Source organism: Lampris incognitus, chromosome 3, assembly GCF_029633865.1.
Source record: "Lampris incognitus isolate fLamInc1 chromosome 3, fLamInc1.hap2, whole genome shotgun sequence".
Classification (NCBI taxonomy): Eukaryota; Metazoa; Chordata; class Actinopteri; order Lampriformes; family Lampridae; genus Lampris; species Lampris incognitus.
Window position 1 is genome coordinate 90,503,681 of NC_079213.1, and position 20,089 is coordinate 90,523,769.

The following is a 20,089-nucleotide window of genomic DNA, read 5'->3' on the forward strand; positions in this document are numbered from 1 at the left end:
TATCTGTGTTTGTATGCGTATGCTCATGCAGGGACGTTGGAACTATTTTCAAGGGGGAGGAATAGGTGCTGTAAATAGGAGGGGGGCATGAACTACTTCACCCCTCGCACTGTTATCACTTCTTTCGTGATGCCCCAGCAGCCCCACCCTGGACAGCACTGTCCAGCACAGCAATACTGATTAGACTGAGCTATTAATGAGCATAACCCAAAGCTTTAATTTCAAATAATTTGAGAAGTATACAGCTATTAATAAAACTAGAATGTAAGATTTCATGTTCACAAAGCATCTTTATTATAAAAATGGTTCATAGCAAAGAGGCATAGCCTATGTCTATGCTCATATCAATCATGAAACCTTAATAAAATACTTTAATGAAAAGTGGAATATCAAAAGTCATTAGGCAAATCCTGGGCCCTTGAAGGTACAAATATGTGTAGCCTACTTGAATGAGAGACCTCTTCTGAATGAAGGCTGGCTATTCCACAGAGTTATATAGCGTAAACTAAATTGTGTGCAACAGAACATGAGGCCAAATGAAAATAGAAAAATGGGTACCTGCAGTTAGCTCAGCTGGTACATGGAACCTTACACATTGGGACACTTTTCATAACTGTACTTTTACTTTTTACTCGAGTATCTTTTTAGCCATTTACTTCACTACACTTGCCATTTATACCTGTTAAAACTAGTCTATTATGCATTTTGCCTGCTTTGACCAAAATAAGCTTTCATGTGTATGTGTGGTTTATATAACTAAAGTCCAATACCGCACAGGCACTATGCCACTGATGGCTGTGTTGGTAAGCAGCCTGCAGTGCACTTTCACAAGTTGGCAGAAATACTTTCACTTCCGGGTGTATTAAAAGCATATTTAGTCTATGAAGAACAAATGTAGGCTACAAACTATAAACATTTGAGTCAGCTGGATTGATATGTGCACATCTTGTTATGTGCCATTTACTGACTGTAGATATTTTCATTCATTATTTTGTATATTATGAATGCACGTATAGGCTGCAGCATATGTTGTATTAAACTTTATTAACATGGGTCAACAGTTTTTCTTGCTAGGTTGCTAAGAAGCCCACTGGCCTGGCTATTTATTTACATAGTTAAAGACACATGAAGTGCTTTGAGCAGGAGACAGGTTTATCATTTCTGACAATCACATCACTAGGCTATGAAAGCACATGTTCTTTATGTTGTAAGAAAATGTGCAAGTCAGACAAATTTATGCACCAATTCTTTATGTATATAGTATATAAAAAAGAAACCTTTGGTACAGTAAAAGGAAGCTGTTGATAGAGCGACAGCGGGGGGGGGGGGGCAATAGCACCCCCTGCACCCCTACTTCCAATATCTATGTGCTCATGTACATGTGATTATTTCATACGACTCAGGCCCAGACCTGGAGTTCAGCATGCACGACGGTACCATCAGGGACCTAGCCTTCATGGAGGGTCCCGAGAGTGGAGGCTCCATCTTGATCAGTGCTGGCGCGGGTGACTGCAACATCTACACCACTGACTGTCAGAGAGGACAGGGCCTCCATGCCCTCAGCGGACACACTAGTACGGTCACTGAAAGAAAAACCTTCCCCTCCAAGAAGTAGAAGGGGTCTCAAGGAGCCTGTAGGTGCTCCTGTCATGGCAGCCATAGCAGAGCACCTGGAGATTCTTTGAGGAACACCTTTATCATAGCTCCATTAACTAACCCTGGTTCTCATGTCCACCAACATTTAACATGCGAGAGTTACTCATTGAACAAATCGAGTACATACTTTATAGCGCTTATTGGGTCCCTTTTGATTTTAACAGACCCCAGATGAGGCGCTGCCTCGAAATAATTTATATTCCATTTATTGTGAGGAACAGTGCAACCACCTCAATGAACACTGCTTCCCTCATTGAGGTTGTCTCATCAAAGACTTGCTTATGAAAATAATTACTCACGTAAGAGTTGACGCGTTTGTAAAAATGAGTTAACACGAGGCTACCGTCATGTCTGAAATGAGGGTAGCCTACAGCTATATCACTGAAATTACCAACAGACATGTTTATGCCATATCTCCGTTGAACATTTGTACACATCACAGGCCATCCTGACCAGTTTGTTCCACTAGATAAGCAAGATTGTCTCTCTCAGTACTTTTCATTCTCATATCACAGAATTGCCTATGCAAAAATGTTACACTGAATATTGTTAAGTCCCTCGATGCACTCAAGACAACTACTGCATGCCTCAGCAATGAGAGATACAGCGTGCTGCATGCCCCAGGACGATAAACTTCCTTCTTCTCATCTCCAACGTTTTTGTCTTGTTTTAACAGATCACATTCTGTCTCTGTACACATGGGGGGGCTGGATGATCGCCTCTGGCTCACAGGACAAGACAGTCCGCTTCTGGGACCTGCGGGTGCCCAGCTGTGTGCGGGTGGTGGGCACAACTCTGCATGGTTCAGGTTAGATGCCTACATGTCTCCCTGGGGGTGGGAAATGAGCACTAGCAATCAGTCTAACATCGGCAGTCTATCTAGTCCATTAGCCATTTTCATTCTATTTGGATTAGAGAAATCAAATTATTTGAAAATATTTCGTGGCTAAATGTTGGTTTTTGTACACTTTTATTTCTTCCAATGTTGGCCTGTTAAGAGTGTTTGAATTAAGGGATTCCTTGAGTTATATACACTGTGCAAATATCACAGAAAGTTGAATCAGTTCATCTGGGCACAACATCTACTACGATAATGTTTATTCTCTCAATAAACGTTGTGCCCTGATGAACTGATTCAACTCTCTGTGGTTTCTTCACCTGGATTATTGAGCATGCATGCCACTCAACTAACTCAAAGAATACAAGGCGCTGTCTGATGGCGTTGCTTCTCTTGTATCTAGGCAAGTACGTCTAAAAGGTACATTTCCCAATTTCGACTGTTACAACTGTAAAGTGCTTTGGATTTCTAGATAAAGAGCGATATAAATGTAACCCATTATTATTACTATTATCATTATTATTATTATTATCAAGACACTGTGCAAATATATTTTGAGCCTCTGGCTTACAGGAAATAACTTGCCTACAATTAACAGGTTTGTGTAATAGCAGCATTTGGCCACTAGAGGGCACTAAGACTTGTATTTCACAGCACTATTGCTTGTAACTGCAGTAGTCCACACTTGAAACTATTGTGCCATCTAATTCTAAACAAAGTAATTTGATGTTTCTCGTCTCATTGTGTTTGGGTTTCAAATACAAAGACAAAATGCAAACAAAGTAAAACACAACAAATCCCCACTACATGCTAAAGACAGACTCAATCGCTCAATGTAGTGTAACAATAATTCAAGTTTTTATACAAATATGAAACACTAGGCCACATCAAGCAGTTCTAACTTGCACTGGGGGGGGGGGGGGATACCGTGTAGACCCTATTTCAGCGTCCCCTTCAACTGTTAAGAAATCATTGTACGAGAAAGGGCGGTCAATTTGCCAGGTGAGGTTTACAAACTGCAACCAGTCACAGTGAATATCTGTCCCTCTCCATACTGCTCGCCAGGGAGTGCGGTCGCCTCGGTGGCAGTGGACCCCAGCGGTCGCCTGCTGGCCACAGGTCAGGAGGACAGCACCTGCATGCTGTATGACATCCGAGGAGGCCGCATGGTGCAGACATATCGCCCACACGGCAGCGATGTGCGCTCCGTGCGCTTCTCCCCCGGGGCCCACTACCTCCTGACGGGCTCCTACGACAGCAAAATCATCATCTCTGACCTGCAAGGTACCCTTGTTTAGAGCTTGAGGGCGAGAGAAAGAGAGAGAGAAAAATTGAGAGACATAAGTGCACACATGCTTTCAGAATTGCATCCCCGCTCTCCAGGATCTCCCTCTTCTGCTAGATCTGAAAATATTGCTCTAGTGTCATACTAGTAAGAGCTTAAACAAAAAGTGCTTCAAAGGCTCCTTTTCCACACGTGGTCTTGGAGGGGAGCGTCATCAGAAAGGGAATGAGGATTTCTACTTATTACAATGGTGTCGGGCTAAAAAAAGACATCGCTGTGTCCCAGCTCTATACTTTACACCACCACTGTAGTCAACTATGCACTGGTTTTCATCGTATACCATTTTGACAGACAGTATGTCAGAAAGGAACCTATTAACAGAAAATGACAGAGCTGTAATGAAGGCGAATGCGCCAAATAAAAAAAACTATTAAAATATTCTTTGGATTTATTAGTTTGTTTTTGTTTTTATCATTATCCTTTGAGAAGGCAGAGATGGACCTGTAGTCGACGGCTGATTTGTTTGCATGACTCAAAGAACGTAGGCATAAGCCTTAAGCATCTGGGGGGCCCATTTCAAGAGCTAATGTGGGGTCCTACCCCACAAACAAATAAATAACTAAGGGAAAAGAGGGCAAAAAAGTGAGGATTCAAGTTGGTTTGCATCAATAATGGTGTATTTTCAGACTTGAACTTCCAGGATCATGGACAGCTCAACATGGAAATAATCCAAACCATTTGCTTGATTAAAAAAACTAAAAGACGTTTTTGCTTTGGAATGAGGAGAAACCTCACCCTTCTCAGCAACTACTAGTCTGCATTGAATAGCACTATGCATTATCAGATGACAGCTGAGCGCCCACTAGTGGTGATTCTCATGTGTCATCAAGTATTCTGATTCTGATTCTGATTTGGAACCAGTTTACTCCAGTAAACTGGTTCCAAATTCTCTGCAGCAGAGTCATGATAGCACGTACAGCTATTTTCCAAATAATCCAATTTAGGCTCCTCAAACTAAATAATACCAGCGCAAATCTCTCCTATACATCACCTTCTCATGTGCATGCGCAAGCACATATCATCAGCAATTTAAACAACAACTAGAGAACAAATAAGGTTTACCTTTCATAAGTGTACTCGTAGGGTCTTGGGCACATTTTTATTCTCGAGGACAATCAAAATGGGTGTCAGTAGGCCAGGCTACCACTGGCTCATGAGGGCTGGGGGTGGGGGGTGGCTGCAGGTGCAGCGTGATTGACACATTCCTCAGCAATTCATTTTGCTTACAGAACGTGTTTCCTAGCGAGCCTGTTTGGGGGCCCGTTTCAATTGATTGAAACGGGTAAAACCTAGCTAAGGCCTCCAATAGATTACACTCACATTTATACACCGTTGAAAGTTGGCTTATTGCTGCTTTGCCACGGATCCCGTCTCCATCCAGCCATTTTTTTTCAACATTTTCCTGCTCCTCAGTTTTCGAAATGCATTGCATTATGGGACAATAGTGTCGACCAACAGGGCACTCAAAAAAAAAATTGAGCTGGTTTTGTTTGCATGTTTCAGTGTTGAAGTATACTTCATTTTGCCAGTTTTCCAGTGTGAACGCACTACTTACTCAAAGCACAGCTAGACTTAGTATGTAGTATGCATGAGAGACACAGGACTTATTCCAGGCACTTGTGTGGACTAAAATTAAAAAGGCCTTTGTCAGATGGGCAGCAACAATAAAAAGCACATATGCATGTTGGCTATCGGTCTTTATCAGTGTGCCCTAAAATCTGTGGTGACCTGACCTAATTTATCATATCCTAAAACCTGTGACTCTCCAGTCAGTGTAGGTGGAGTCACACCTACTAACAAGTAACTGCCCTAGACAGTGTCCTAAAGAGATTACATGAACTTTTTGGTTGTCACTGCTTAAGATTCATACAAATAGTACCAAGTCATCAGAGAAAATCAGAACAGCAGCTATCAGGATGCCAGGGCATTAACCCTAATAATTCATTGCCATTGGCACTCAGTTAAATCAGGCCAGCCAAGGGGTTAAGTGAGAGGGAGGATTCCTCAGAGAACCGGAAATTCCAGCTTCATACCACAGTATGCAGTATGCAGTATGCAGTTCAATTACAAAATAGCAGCGATTCCAGGCTTCAAGCCAATGCAGACCATTAGAATTTGAAAGCTTCAACAGCTTAACTAAAAATGTCCAAGTTTGGTGATGCTTCATCAAACTGTCATTGACGTATGTCCAGATTTGCACCAGGCCCATGCACATATTTGGAACTGGAGGTGCCCCCGATTTCAAAATAGTTTTACATACATGGTTCAACATTCGTATGAAACCTATCCTGCTAGTTTTGTAATAATTGGACAAACAATTTCTGATTGATAGGCTGATTTGTGTTATGCACGCCCATTTTTCTGCATTTGTGGTGCCCCCTATTAGTCGAGTTGAATGAAACATTCAGGGTATGTTTCGGGTCCGTATGTTGACATTGTGATGATTGGCCCAATGGTTGTTGACTTCGGTCTATTTATGTGCTGAGCCGCACCCTTTTGAAGTTCATTGGTCAAGTTCTTGAAAAATAAATAAGGTATCAACAAGATTTCTACAGCTTTTGATAGCCTTGGTCCAGTGATGATCCCCAGAAAATTTGGCAGCAATCGGACATACGGTTTAGGAGGAGATATAAAAAAAAAATTCCAAAAATTCAAAATGGCGGAGAATCTAGTCTGGTGGACTCTAGTGGTTCTTGAAGCAAATTTGTAGAGCGAGGATAGCTAGATGTCTGTACCAAGTTTTGTGTAAATCAGACATACGGCGTAGGAGTTATGACTTTTCAAGTTTGACCTTCAATTATAGCGTCCCCATCTGGCCAATTGGGGTCATATTTCTTGGACAGTACTTGCACACAACTTTCAATCAATGAGCAAAATCTCATATCGCTACCATGTACCATCTCATAGGAATTTGCACGTGTTTCTGAAGAAGAAAAATAATACTAAAAATAATAATAAACCAGCACAATGAATGCATGCAGCACAAAGTGTTTTATAATCCAAATAAAAAGAAAGAAAGAAAAAAGCAAGACTTGGAATAAGATTTAAAAGAGTAAATTGGACTAACAAATAGCAGAAGAAAAACAAAACAATAAAAGGATATAAGGAGAGCAGTACAAGACAAATAGGGCAACAAAAGACATAAAAGCAGATCGAACCCTATAAAAGAAAAAAAGGCTGATGTGAATGTTCTTGTGATCCTGTAACTCAGCACATCTCATTAAATCATCTCGTTACACACTCCTCTTCATTTCAATACTGATGCAAACACGGTGGTTTGTTTTGTTTTATTTATCTACTCTTTTTATTTCCCTGACCTAGGTGACCTGACTAAGCCGCTACCTCAGATGGTGGCAGGGGAACACTTGGATAAGGTGATCCAGTGCAGATGGCACACCCACGACGCATCCTTCTTGTCCTCCTCCGCCGACAGGACCGTCACACTCTGGGTGAAGGGGCCCTGAGCCGGCTAAGGGTGGCTAGTGACAACACACACTCCTCGCACACCCCCTCGTAGGGGACTAACTGCCGTGTGTGTGTGTGTGTGTGTGTGTGTGTGTGTGTGTGTGTGTGTGTGTGTGTGTGTGTATACTGCAGTGTGTAAGCACAGTGAGCTATAAGTACTGATCAATGTAAAATGAAGGTCACCACTTTGTGTGTGCGTATGTATTTGTGAACGCGTGTGTGTTTGTCAGTGTAGCATTTGTGCTTTTTTTTTTCCAGCAAGTGTATGTGAGTTTAGCTTGATCTGACTACACTTGTGATTATCCAGAGCCTCCCCAAGTATTGTAAAGGTCAAATTTAGAATTTTTTGTTTTTTAATCGATGCTTTGCCTTTATTTTTGCCAGCCTTTTGTAAAGGGGGAAAAAAGGGTGAATCTTATTTTATCATCAAGATTCAAGAACAGAATTACTGTGAAGTGTAGGGTTTGCTTTTTAAAACTTCACTGAGTTAACACAAGGGGCTAGTGCCAGTGAAAATAACTCTGGTGTGTGTGTGTGTGTGTGTGTGTGTGTGTGTGTGTGTGTGTGTGTGTGTGTGTGTGTGTGTGTGTGTGTGTGTGTGTGTGTGTGTGTGTGTGTGTGTGTGTGTGTGTGTGTGTCAGTGGCGTAAACCAGGAATATTTTTTTAGGTGGGCCTGAGTGAAAATGGGTGGGCCAAAATTTTCCAGCAATAATCCTTCAAACAAGATGCAAATTCGAACACATTACAGCAGTAAACACATAACACAGGTTTTTAGTACGTGACCAAGAAACATACTAAAACTTTAATAAAAACCCACTTAAACAAATACCACGCCAGTCATTCTCGCCAGGCTCTGCACAACCATTTAAACATCACTGAGGAAAACAGCCCGACTCAGTCTAAAAGATCATGATACAACATGTAAGCTATAGGCCTATAGTACACGTTTTACAGCACAATGTGTAGACGCCGAGGGCGAGCGTTGAAGATCGAGATTATTTCATCATAGTCCAAAGAGTCAGTAAGTTCCCTTTCAAAGGACAACAGGGATAGATTGTTGAGGCGTGCAGGTAGCATGGAAGATCTTAGACATGTTTTGATACGGCCTGTAGTGGGGAAGAGTCTTTCAACAGTACATGAAGTCAGGGGAATGGTGATCATTGCCCTTAACAGTCTGTTAATGTTTGGGAAAACGTCAGAGTTGCAGCTGTCCAGCACTTCAATGAGGGATGGGTAACACTGACCCCTCTCCACTTTACGACGCAGTGCCTGAATGAAAACGGTCCATTCCGCGTCCTCAATAGATATCCGGTAACGATCACACGAATCCTGCAATGATTCTTTCTGGGCAAACCTAACTGATCCTGGTAAACAAGCAGCGGCTGCTCGCACGATGCCATACTGATCTTGCTGAAAGCGACTGTCCAGCTCAGTAATCTGCCTGTCCAGAATGTTAATCCATAGCTGCTTCAGGTCAGCGTTGTTCCTCACGTTTGTAGCTTTGCCCAAACTAGTGGTAACCACCGACTCATTGAATCTCGCGGGCAGCTTTCTCTCCCGAGCGCCGGTGACATCCCAGCTGGAGACGTCATTCTTTTCCATCAGTTCCTTTGTTAGTTTTAACACTTTGTTGAAATCACCTTGTGAATTATCTCTAAACTGTGCAAAACTGTCTTTGAGGCCTTGAATTAGATCTATGCAGTCAGTGACAGTCAATGAGCCACTCTGTAAACCTTTTGTTGCAAAATCGCTGCTCTCGAATAATTTCCCGAATGTAACCAGCAAAAACAAAAATTTCTTCGTCTGAATTTGTTGCAAAAGTGATTCGGCTTCAACTTTAGTGACCACTAGTTTCGGAAAATTGTGCTAGTGTTTCCAAGATAACGTCAAGTAACACCAAAACCTTGCTCACTAATCCTGACTCCGAGCTCCACCTTGTGTCTGTTGAGCGCTCTAACTCCAGGCATCGTCTGTTAGGATGAAGCTCTTTCTGTATTTCGAGGAATTTAGCGTGTCTGTGCGCACCTGTCATGAAACTGTATAGAGAGTTCAGTGTCTCGAAAAAAGTGCTGTCGTGTCCCGACACTTTCCATGCGGTGCAAAAAACTAAATTAAGACGGTGGGAATTACAGTGGACGTATACCGCGTCTGGAAAAGTGCGTTTTAAAATAACATGCACACCCCCTCTGTTCCCTGACATTACGGAAGCCCCGTCAAAGCTTAAACCCACGCACAGAGAGGGATCAAGTTCCAGTGGTTGCAGCACTTCTAAAATCTTCCCAGATATCGCATTTGCACTCATATCACCGGTGTCTACAAATCCAATTGCTCTTTCTTTTATTGTCCCTGCATGAATGTACCTAATACACACAGCGACCAGTTCACGCTTTGACATATCCTTATATTCGTCCGCTAATATGGCATAGTAGGTGGCGGGTGATTCACGCAGCTCTGCTTTTATCTTGCGCAACAGTAATGAGGCAGCAGATTCTAGCAATTGAAGTAATACTTGTAATGTTCTGTGCCCTCTGGCTATGTTAACTTATAACATTAATGAAGCAAGGACGACTTCTCTCGTGCTGGGTGTTTATTGACCGACCGGATTCCGACTGACGTTGTTACGTACATCACGTGACTTTGTTGTGGCGCTACGGAAAGCCGTAAGGGACATTAGCAAATCAAATATTACTAGCAAATATTACATCTCCCTTTTTCTGAAAAGTGCTGCTTTCTCTGCAGAGATACAGACCACGTTGAGCATGTTTATAAGCGAATACAATCTTAATAAGAAAGAATATGAAAGTGGAACTCTTATATAACTGGACTGCAACAAAGTAGTGTAAAACATTTCCTTCACTGTCTAAATGTGACACCGTAATAACATTTCATCTTTTTTTTTTCATTTCATTACTGGTACTGCAAACAGCAGGTAGGTACACAAGGTAAGTGAACGCTGTAAATATTTCTTTTCAAAACATAGCAGGTATAGTACAGGTTGGTGTAAAATTCTCTTTTTTAACATTCATAAGTCAAGGATTTGTCTTGGTTTGATCGTGCGACCTGACCTCGTGGTGTAACCAGGCTGTGTATCTGGTTGTCGCTGATTGTTCGTGTCTGGAGGTTCAGCATGCTCTTGCTGATGGGCTTGTGTGTTGTTGTTAGCGCTGGTAACAGTCTGCTGTGAAGTGTGTGTGTGTGTAGTGTGAGTGTTCACTCTGCTTTGTCGCAGGTGTTGACGGTTGCGTTGGTAGATCTGACCTTCTTTGGTTTGGATGTGGTAGCTCCTGTCTGTGTTCGCTGGTCTTTCCACAGTTGCAGGTCTCCAGGATCCATCCTCCTGCCGGAAGCGGATTGGTGTGCCTGCGGGCAGGTGGGGCAGAGGTTTGGCTGTTCGGTTGTAGTATGCCTGCTGGCGCTGTTGACATACCTCTCTCCTTTTGTGAACATCCTCCTGACTGGCGATCTGTGGCTGCAGGTGTTTTGCTGTTGATGGGAGAATGGACCGCAGCCTCCGACTCATCAGTAGCTGTGCCGGTGATTTCAGGTTGTCCACCGGTGTGTTGCGATACTCCAGTAAGCTCATGTAGGGGTCTTTGTTCTCAGCTTTGGCTTTGTCCAGGATGCGTTTGGCCGTCTGGACAGTCTTCTCGGAGAGGCCGTTGCTCTGTGGGTAGTGGGGGCTTGTGGTGGTGTGTGAGAAACCCCATGTCTGTGAGAAGTTGCGGAACTCACCAGAGCTGTAGCACGGACCGTTGTCGCTGATGATAGTCTCGGGGATTCCGTGTCGAGCCATTGCTGCTTTCAGCTTCATGATGACGGCAGATGAGGTGCAGCTGTAAAGTCTTTCTAGCTCGAAGAATCTGGAGTAGTAGTCCACAGTGACTATGAAGTCCTGTGAGTTCCATGTGAATAGGTCTGTGCCTATCACTTGCCACGGCCGCTCGGGTATGGCGTGTGACATCATTGGTTCCTTTGCATTTGCGCTGCGCCGTTCTTGGCATATGCTGCAGTCTGCTACCGCATCCTCGATCTGTTTCCCCATGCCAGGCCAGAACAGTAAGTCTCTTGCTCGGCATTTGCTTTTTTCCACGCCAAGGTGGCTGGCATGGATGCGCTGTATCATGTCCTTGCGAAGCTTTTGGGGGGCAATGATTCTCTCACCTTTGAACAGGATACCGTCCATTTCTGAGATTTCTGCTCTGTGGTTCCAGTATTCCTGGATGCTGGGCGGGCACTTTTTCTTTGTGTCTGGCCAGCCAGTGAGTGTGGCTCGTCTGAGTGCGGTGAGCTGTGGATCTTGCGCGGTTTCCTGCTTGATTTCTGTGAGTCTTGTGTCGCTCACAGGGATGTTGCTGAGGACTGTGTGCACTTGGGCCTCCATCCCTTCCTGTAGGTCACTGTCGTGGTGTTCTATTGACTTGCGTGACAGTGTGTCGGCCACCGGTATGTCCTTACCGGGGCGGTGGATGATTTGGATGTCGTATTTTTGGAGCGCCAGGATCATCCGTTGCAGCCGGGGTGGTGCTGCTGCCAGTGGCTTTTTTAGTATTGCCTCCAGAGGCTTGTGGTCTGACTCCACAATCACTTTTCGTCCATACATGTACTCGTGGAACCTCTTGCAGCCGAAGACCACAGCGTAGAGCTCCTTCTCTATCTGTGCGTAGTTTTCTTCAGTGCTGTTGAGTGACTTGGACGCATAGGCAATTGGTTTGCCATCTTGGAGCATGACAGCCCCAAGGCCACTTTTGGATGCATCCACTTGGAGTCGCAGCTCTTTCTGCGGGTCGAAATATGAGAGTACTGGACCTGGGTGCTGTGTAATGAGATTCTTCATCTCTTGGAACGCCTTGTCGTGGACTGCATCCCACACAAACTCACTGTCCTGTTTCAGAAGCTGTCTGAGGGGTGAGTTTATCTGTGAGAGGTGTGGAGCAAATCTGGCGAGGTAGTTGATCATGCCGAGGACTGTCTCCAGCTCTGCTTTGTTCTGTGGGGGTTGCATGTCCTTGACCGCCTTCACCTTGTGTGGGTCTGGTTTGATGCCTTCGTGTGAGAGCGTGTGGCCGAAGTAGCGTACCTCGGACACGCATATGTGACACTTGTCGGGGTTGAGCCTCACCCCTCGCTCCCTTGTGCGCTTCAGCATCGCTCTGAGACGCTGGTCATGTTCCTCTTTAGTCTTGCCGAACACTAGTATATCGTCCACTATGGCCGTCACACCGTCCAATCCTTCATATGTTTCATCCACGCGTCTCTGGAACTCGTCTTGAGCGGACACGATTCCGAATGGCAGTCTGAGGAAACGATACCTGCCAAACACTGTGTTAAATGTCGTCAACATTGAGGATTCAGTGCTCAGTTTGATGGCCCAATAGCCTGACCGCGCGTCTAACACGCTAAAGTACTCAGCTCCAGCAAGCTTTGTGGTGGCGTCCTCCAGCGTGGGGAGGGGGTAGTGAGGTCGTTGTATCACTTTGTTAAGAGCTCTGGGGTCTAAACACACTCTAAGTTTGCCTGTCTTTGGCTTCTCAACAATGACGAGTGCGTTCACCCATTCTGTGGGTTCTGTTACCTTACAGATTATGCCGCCTTTCTCCATGCTGTCAAGCTCGTCCCTCAGTTTGCTGCGTAGGGCGATGGGGATTCTGCGTGGCGGGCAGACGACCGGCGTTGCATCTGGTGTGACGCGGAAGGTGCACTCGCCTGGGAACTCTCCTATTCCTTGGAAAACATCTGCATACTCATCCATTATGCTCTGTGATGTGACATTGTTTTCCTCGCTCACAGCCATCACTATTTTTACCAAGTTTAGGTCACGGCATGTTTTCATTGCCATGACTGGTGGGGCGTTTGTGTCAATGACGTAAAAGTCCAGCATCATTGCATTGTCTCTGTACTTACATTTGAGTTTGCATGTGCCTTTCACGCTCAGCGCGCCTCCTCCATATTCAGTGAGTCTGTGTATTGCTGGTTTCAGTGTCACATTTTTGAACAGCGCCTGGAACAGGTTGGTGGGAATAGTATTGGCCTGTGCCCCAGTGTCTAGTTTAAACTTTACCTTCTGTGGAGGTGTGCCAATTCCAACCTCTACGTAAGCCTGCTCGTTGCTTTTTCCGTTGTTCTCTATTGAGATGCAGTCTATGTACAGCTCTGTCTGTTCTCCCCCAGCGGTGCTCTCCACTGTAATGTTGTCGAAGTACAGTTCTTCCTGCTCTCTGTCAGTGGTGTACTCTTCTGGGTTCTCTCCGACGGCATGTACTGTGCCGCGGTAGTACTTTGTCTGTCCCTGGGAGCTAGACTTGCATACTTTAGCAAAATGATTGAGCTTCTTGCATTTAATGCATTGTTTACCCTTAGCTGGGCAAGTGGCTTTAGCGCCGTGTAGCCCTCCACAATAGCTACACGCCCTAGCGGCGGTGCTAACGTTACCCTCCCTTTGTCTGAAGTTAGCGTTAGCTGCTTTGGGTGCGTTCGGTTTGTAAGTCTTTCTGCCTATTGCGTGCACCGTTTCATGTGTGCTGCCCTGGCCCATAAACGTTAGCTGTTGCTTTGCTAGCTCGTGTGAGCGGGCTACATCTATGGCTTTTTCTAGCGTTAGCTCAGCTCCCTGGCTAAGTAGCTTTTCTCTCACTCTGGGTGAGTTGGTGGCAAACACGATGCGGTCCCTGACCATCTCGTCGGCATTTGGGTAGCCACAGTCTTTGACTAGGAGCTTTAGCTCAGTTACAAATCGTCCGAAGGATTCACTCTCTCCCTGCATCTTTTCATGAAATTTATATCTGGCATAAATCGGGTTTGCTTTGGGGGTGATGTACTCAGTGTACTTATCGTAGTACGTTTCTAGCTTCTTGGCTTGTTCTCCGCTGAGTGTCCAAGTGTTGTGCACATCTCGCCCTTTTTCCCCTATCCAGAGCAGGAGGTAGCTGCATTTCTCCTCTTCGTTCTTCCCGCGCAGGGGGCCCTTGAACATTAGCTCCGTTGTTTGTCGAAATCGTCTCCATGCTTCAGGTAAGTTCGCCGATTCCCAGTCCATCCGTGGAGCTGGAACGCCGTACGAATCCATATTGGGTATTTAAACTCCGCTACTCTGACACCATGTAATGTTCTGTGCCCTCTGGCTATGTTAACTTATAACATTAATGAAGCAAGGACGACTTCTCTCGTGCTGGGTGTTTATTGACCGACCGGATTCCGACTGACGTTGTTACGTACATCACGTGACTTTGTTGTGGCGCTACGGAAAGCCGTAAGGGACATTAGCAAATCAAATATTACTAGCAAATATTACAATACTTGGGGTAGTATTGGTCGAGGATCAATGACCACACCGGGTTATAGAACTCAGGTTTAATCGTGGCTCAGTAGGCAGACGTAATAACCATACATGTTAGTGGTGTAACCATAATAACAGTCCGGGTAGTACATAACACCTAGTGTAGTTCCAGTGTATATACATGGCGTTATATCACTACAGCAATTCCTTCTGAATTTTTGCACTCATGAGCATTGCATTTTTAGGCATTTGTTGAAGGCGACTTTGAATTTCTGGGTCGTATTTGGAAATGAATTTAAACAATTCTAAAAAAAATTCCCTTGTTTAGTGCTTCTGCTTCCTCGCTTTCTTTGTGTTGTGGTGACCCACATCTATATAACTAGAGACATTCACCTAAGAGGACGGTGTACCTTTAAGGGAAGAGGCGAGGGGTCAGATAATGCACTTCCGCTTCCGGTACACAGTTCAGTGTCGTTATCGAATGTATGACATGCAAGGTTGGAGCTAGTAAACTACCTCGACTACGTCTACTCTCACGTCTCCTGTCTCGTTGTTTTCTAACTCCACATTGGTGACCCCGACGTGATCGAACTACTAATACGAGTATGTCTGACAACGACGACGCCGGTGCTAACAACATGGCTATTGCTAACGCTAGCATTTACACCGCTACTGTGAAGCTACCCGACTTTTGGCAGCATAATCCACGGCCGTGGTTTCAACACGTGGAAGCCCAGTTCCAGCTGAGAGGGATAACGCAGGATGCAACGCAGTACTTCCACGTAGTGGCGGCGTTAGACGCATCGACAACGGCGCGAGCAATGACACTGTTGGAAGCTCCGCCAGCTGCTGGCAAGTACGATGCTATAAAGACATTCCTCCTGAAACTATTTGAACTGTCGGAGCTGGAGAAGGCAGACCGTTTACTGTCCCCGAATGGCCTCGGCGACGGCAAACCGTCTGAGTTAATGGAAAAAATGCTGTCTGTGCTGGGATCGGCTGATCCGGCCTTTCTTTTCACACACATTTTTCTGAGGCAGCTCCCCGCACCTGTACGCACAGCACTGGTCAGTTCTCCTCTCGCCGCCTCCAAGGACTACCGTTCTCTGGCTGCTGAAGCAGACAGGGTTTTCCTGGCCAACCGGCAACAGTTTGTGCATGCCCTGTGTAACGGGGGCAGTCCTATGCTGTTCTTTGCTGGTCAGCCTGCTGCACGCCCGTCACTTCCATCATCAGCTCTGCGTTGTGTTCTATTTTCGGTGGGGTCCCAGATGTTGTGGGGGGCCCTCAGTCTCTCATCATCATCATCATCATCATGATCAAGGAAGGAGGGGGGACACACAGGACTCTATTTGGCCCACCTTGCCATTTATTTTGGTTTCAAACCCTTCGACAAACGTCCAGTCCTCCAGCGGGAGCGGTGTTTTTTACGGACGTGGGAGTCAAAGTTCAACCACTGCCCGGACTTCACTCGTGTGCGTTAGAAGGAGAAACCGTCCACGGGACTCCGATGTAAGAAAGGATAAACAAGTATTTTATCCCACAACTTGCAGTATCTTCTTACAGGGATACTCAAGGTTACGTTCTCCTCAACCAGCAAAACTGTCCTACGGTAAGAAACACGCGTGGCTCGGCTCGATCGCTGCTTGAGACTCCTCCCACAAAACAAAAATGGCCTCTCCCGCGTTCCCTCTTCCGTGTACCCATAAGACCTCTCTCTTAAAGCGACAGTACACGTATATGACGGTCGTTGTAAAACACATAAAAGTAAATAATGACATAAAATAAAATGTAGTAAACACAAATAACAGCACACAGACAGGATTTGGTGATATTTCATACTCAAACAAAATAAAATAAAAACAATTTTAACCTGGTTACATTCACCCCTCCTGAAATTCACCAACATCCTGACAGCAGGATAAACAGAGAAAGAGGAGAGGAAAAGCCCATCACTGACTACTGGCACAAGTGAAAAGAAGGACCTAGTCCTCCAGTCAACGTAGGAGCTACCTCGGTTACGAGGTCCAGAAAATAATGAGGTTGATCAAGTCTCAGAATTCCCTTAGATCAATGTGACGCCTGATACGCCACACCATGCACTTGGCCCAAAACAACCCTGTCTGATAGACACCTAATAACTCACATTAAACTAGTTTGAATGACTCCAACCTCCATCAAAGTTCAAACCCTCACACTCCGTAGAAATGGCATCTGAGCCATAGATTCTATTAGCCTGTTCACTGACCTCACCACCCTCCCTGTGCGTGTCCTAACCCGACCATCGCTCTCTACTTGTGTGCGTGAGACAGTGCGAGCTGCAACATCTGTATCGAGTGAGGGTGGTGCCCCTGTGTGCGAATCAGTGTGAGATATAACACCTACATCGAGTGAGTGTGATGCCTCTATGTGTGGTGCATGTGTGTTGTGTGGTGCATGTGTGTTGGGTGGAGACTGAGCAGTGGCCCCCACAGGACTGACTACCAGACTAGACGGAATGAACTCTTCCGCTTCTGCCCACTCAGATCTAGGTGAGTCTCCAAGTGATGAGACTGCTAGCCCCACTGCATCCCCTGAGACCATCAGGCCATCTGCACTGTCCTCCTCATCGGACCCTGCGCAGTCAAGCAACTGACTGGTTGTACTGGACTCCTCACCCTGATCTAACTCAGGAAGGGGCAAGAAGTTGACCTCCAACAAACGGTTCCTGTGCACCACCCTGGTGTGCCCCTCTGCATCCTGAATCTTGTAGACGTGGATATTGGGGTTGACACCGACAACCGTGTACACTCCGTTCTCCCATTTGTCAGCCAACTTTCTCTTCCCTCGCTCACTCTGGTTCGCAACCAAAACACGATCCCCGACAGACAGGACAGTGCCCTTGGCATGTCTGTTGTACTGTCGCGCCTGATGCTGCTGCTCAGCCGTGGAGTGCTTCTGAGCGATCTCCATTGCACTCCTTAGACAGGAAAGCAGAGACTGAGCATAAGAGTCATAGTCAACAACGTGAGGGTCATGCAAAACCTGCCTGAACATAACATCCACCGGCAGTCTTGGGACACGCCCATACATCAGGAAGAAAGGCGCGTAACCCGTGGTCTCGTGAACAGTGGCATTGTACGCGAGCGTGAGAGAATGGATCTGCTGAGGCCACTGTTGCTTCTGCTGAAGCGGAAGGGAACGGAGCATATTCCCCATCGTGCGATTAAACCGCTCTGTCCCGCCATTACCCATAGGATGGTAGGCCGTCGTGTGGGACTTCGCTACACCCGCCAACCTGAGAAGCTCTGCAATCAGGTTGCTCTCAAAGTTTGTGCCCTGGTCAGAATGTATTCTCTCCGGAAACCCGTAAACACAGAATACATGATCCCAGAGTTTCTTGGCGACCTGCTTCGCTGTCTGATTGGCGCAGGGGAACGCGTGAGCAAGCTTAGTGAAGTGGTCAGTAACCACTAGGACATCGACCGACCGCTGCTTACTGTCCTAAGCGGACCAGAAATCCATACACACAAGCTGCATTGGTGCGGAGGTTTTAATGCTCTCCAGGGGCGCGCAAGCAGCTGGCTCTGGGGTCTTCCCAAACACACATCTCCGACAGCATCTGACATATGCTCTGATATCCCTCTCCATGTCAGGCCAATAAAAACGCTGCCTTGCAAGAGAGAGAGTACGGTCCTGGCCCTGATGACCAGCGTGATCGTGGATGCCAGACAGTGCCTTGTCTTTCAGACTCAGAGGTAAAACATACTGAGACCTCCTCTGCTTGGACACTGGGTCCTTTGTCACCCTGTACAAGACACCATCATTGACTTCCAACTTCTCCCACTGTTTCAGCAGCCTGAGGACCTTCTGGTCAGCCCCATGCCTCTCACGTCTCGATGGCCGCTTCCGAACAGCGACAAAGGGCAACACCTTGGAGATGCAGGGGTCCTGCTCCTGACTCAACCTGAGCTCCTCGGTGGATAACATTGGCAGTGTATCCTGACCACCCGACAGATGCTGAACGTGCTGGACCAAACTGAGTGCTGTGAATACTGATGCATCAGGCCAGTCACATTTGGCTTGACAAAAAGCCCTGACCTCAGCTGCATCACCAGCAAACCCAGATCGCGCACTACTCACTGTTTGGGACTGGCAACTGAGTCTGAAAACATCCTGCACAGAGTCCCCCTCAACCCCGTCGGCTTCCTGAACAAGGGCCGGGTAGGGCTCCCTAAGTAGCCTCTGACTGACGGGCTTGGAAAAAGGGTCGCGACTCAAGGCATCCGCCACCACGTTTTTCTTCCCTGGCAGGTGTTTGAGATCGAAAGTATAAGAAGCCAACTTAGACACCCAGCGGATCTCACACGCGTCAAGCTTCGGCTTCGTTAGGAGATAAGTCAGCGGATTATTATCTGTCCAAACGGTGAAGCTTTGACCCTTCAGCCAGTGGCTGAACTTTTCACAAACACTCCACTTCAGCGCCATGAACTCCAGTCTATGAGCTGGATACTTCCGCTGTGAGGCACTGAGGGACTTGCTTGCAAAACCAACAGGTCTGGCCTTGGACTCTCCTCGGGGCACTTGAGACAGCACCGCGCCGAGTCCGTCCAAAGACGCATCGACCGACAAAATGAAAGGCACCTCAAAGTCTGGATGGGCAAGCACCACACACTCCAGTAACATCGTCTTCAACAGATCAAATGCTTCCCCACATTCCACCGTCCAGTCTGCGGAGGTAAGCTTACGGAAGCTGCCATGGGGCTTCTTATCCTTAGCTGACCTCCCCCTCCTCTTTTGTCGAGCTGTAAGGGCGAACAGGGGCTTAGCCACGGAGGAGCAGTTCGGGAGGAAATGCTGGTAGTAAAATACCATACCAAGGAAAGATTTGATCCTACGAACAGAAGGCGTGCACCCATCACCTTCCATGAGATCCTGCACTGTCATGTTGGAGATGACCTCTACTTTGGAGGGATCGACAGACACACCTCCGCCATCAACCACGTGGCCCAAAAACCGCACCCGCTTCTGCAGCAGATGACACTTTTTCGGAGCCAGTTTCAAGTTGTTCTCCCTCAACCTCTGAAACACAGTGCGGAGCCTCGACAGAGCCTCAACCTCTGACGGCGCGAAGACAAGAAGATCATCAAGATAGCACAAAAGCTTCGTGAAGTTCAGATCCCCAAAGATCCCAATCATCATTCTCATGAAGGCTGCAGGGCTATTACAAAGGCCCTGTGGCATGCGATTGTATTCATGCAACCCAAGGGGAGTCGTGAAAGCAGTGTATTTCTTGTCATCTTCATGCATTGGGATGTTGAAGAAGCCAGAGGTGAGGTCCATCGTACTAAAGAGGCAGTTACCACCCAGCGCGGCAAGACAGTCCGACTGGTGTGGCAAGGGATGAGCGTCTTTCAAGGTCCGAGCATTCAGCCATCTGAAATCAGTGCAGATCCGAAGCCCGCCATCCTTCTTCCACACCATAACCAGCGGTGAAGCGTATGCGCTCGAGGACTTCCGGATAATCCCTTT

At 46.3% G+C, this 20,089-nt stretch overlaps 1 protein-coding gene across 1 annotated transcript in view; it reads left to right on the forward strand.

The window, feature by feature from the left end:
* LOC130110464 (WD repeat-containing protein 47-like) overlaps positions 1 to 7,303 on the forward strand; it is a 45,566-nt gene extending 38,263 nt beyond the window's left edge. The window contains exons 13-16 of the mRNA XM_056277572.1: positions 1,404 to 1,574; positions 2,333 to 2,464; positions 3,560 to 3,778; positions 7,161 to 7,303. Coding sequence (XP_056133547.1) covers positions 1,404 to 1,574; positions 2,333 to 2,464; positions 3,560 to 3,778; positions 7,161 to 7,303 — 665 coding nt within the window. The remainder of the gene's footprint in view (positions 1 to 1,403; positions 1,575 to 2,332; positions 2,465 to 3,559; positions 3,779 to 7,160) is intronic.
* Positions 7,304 to 20,089: the final 12,786 nt, after the last annotated feature.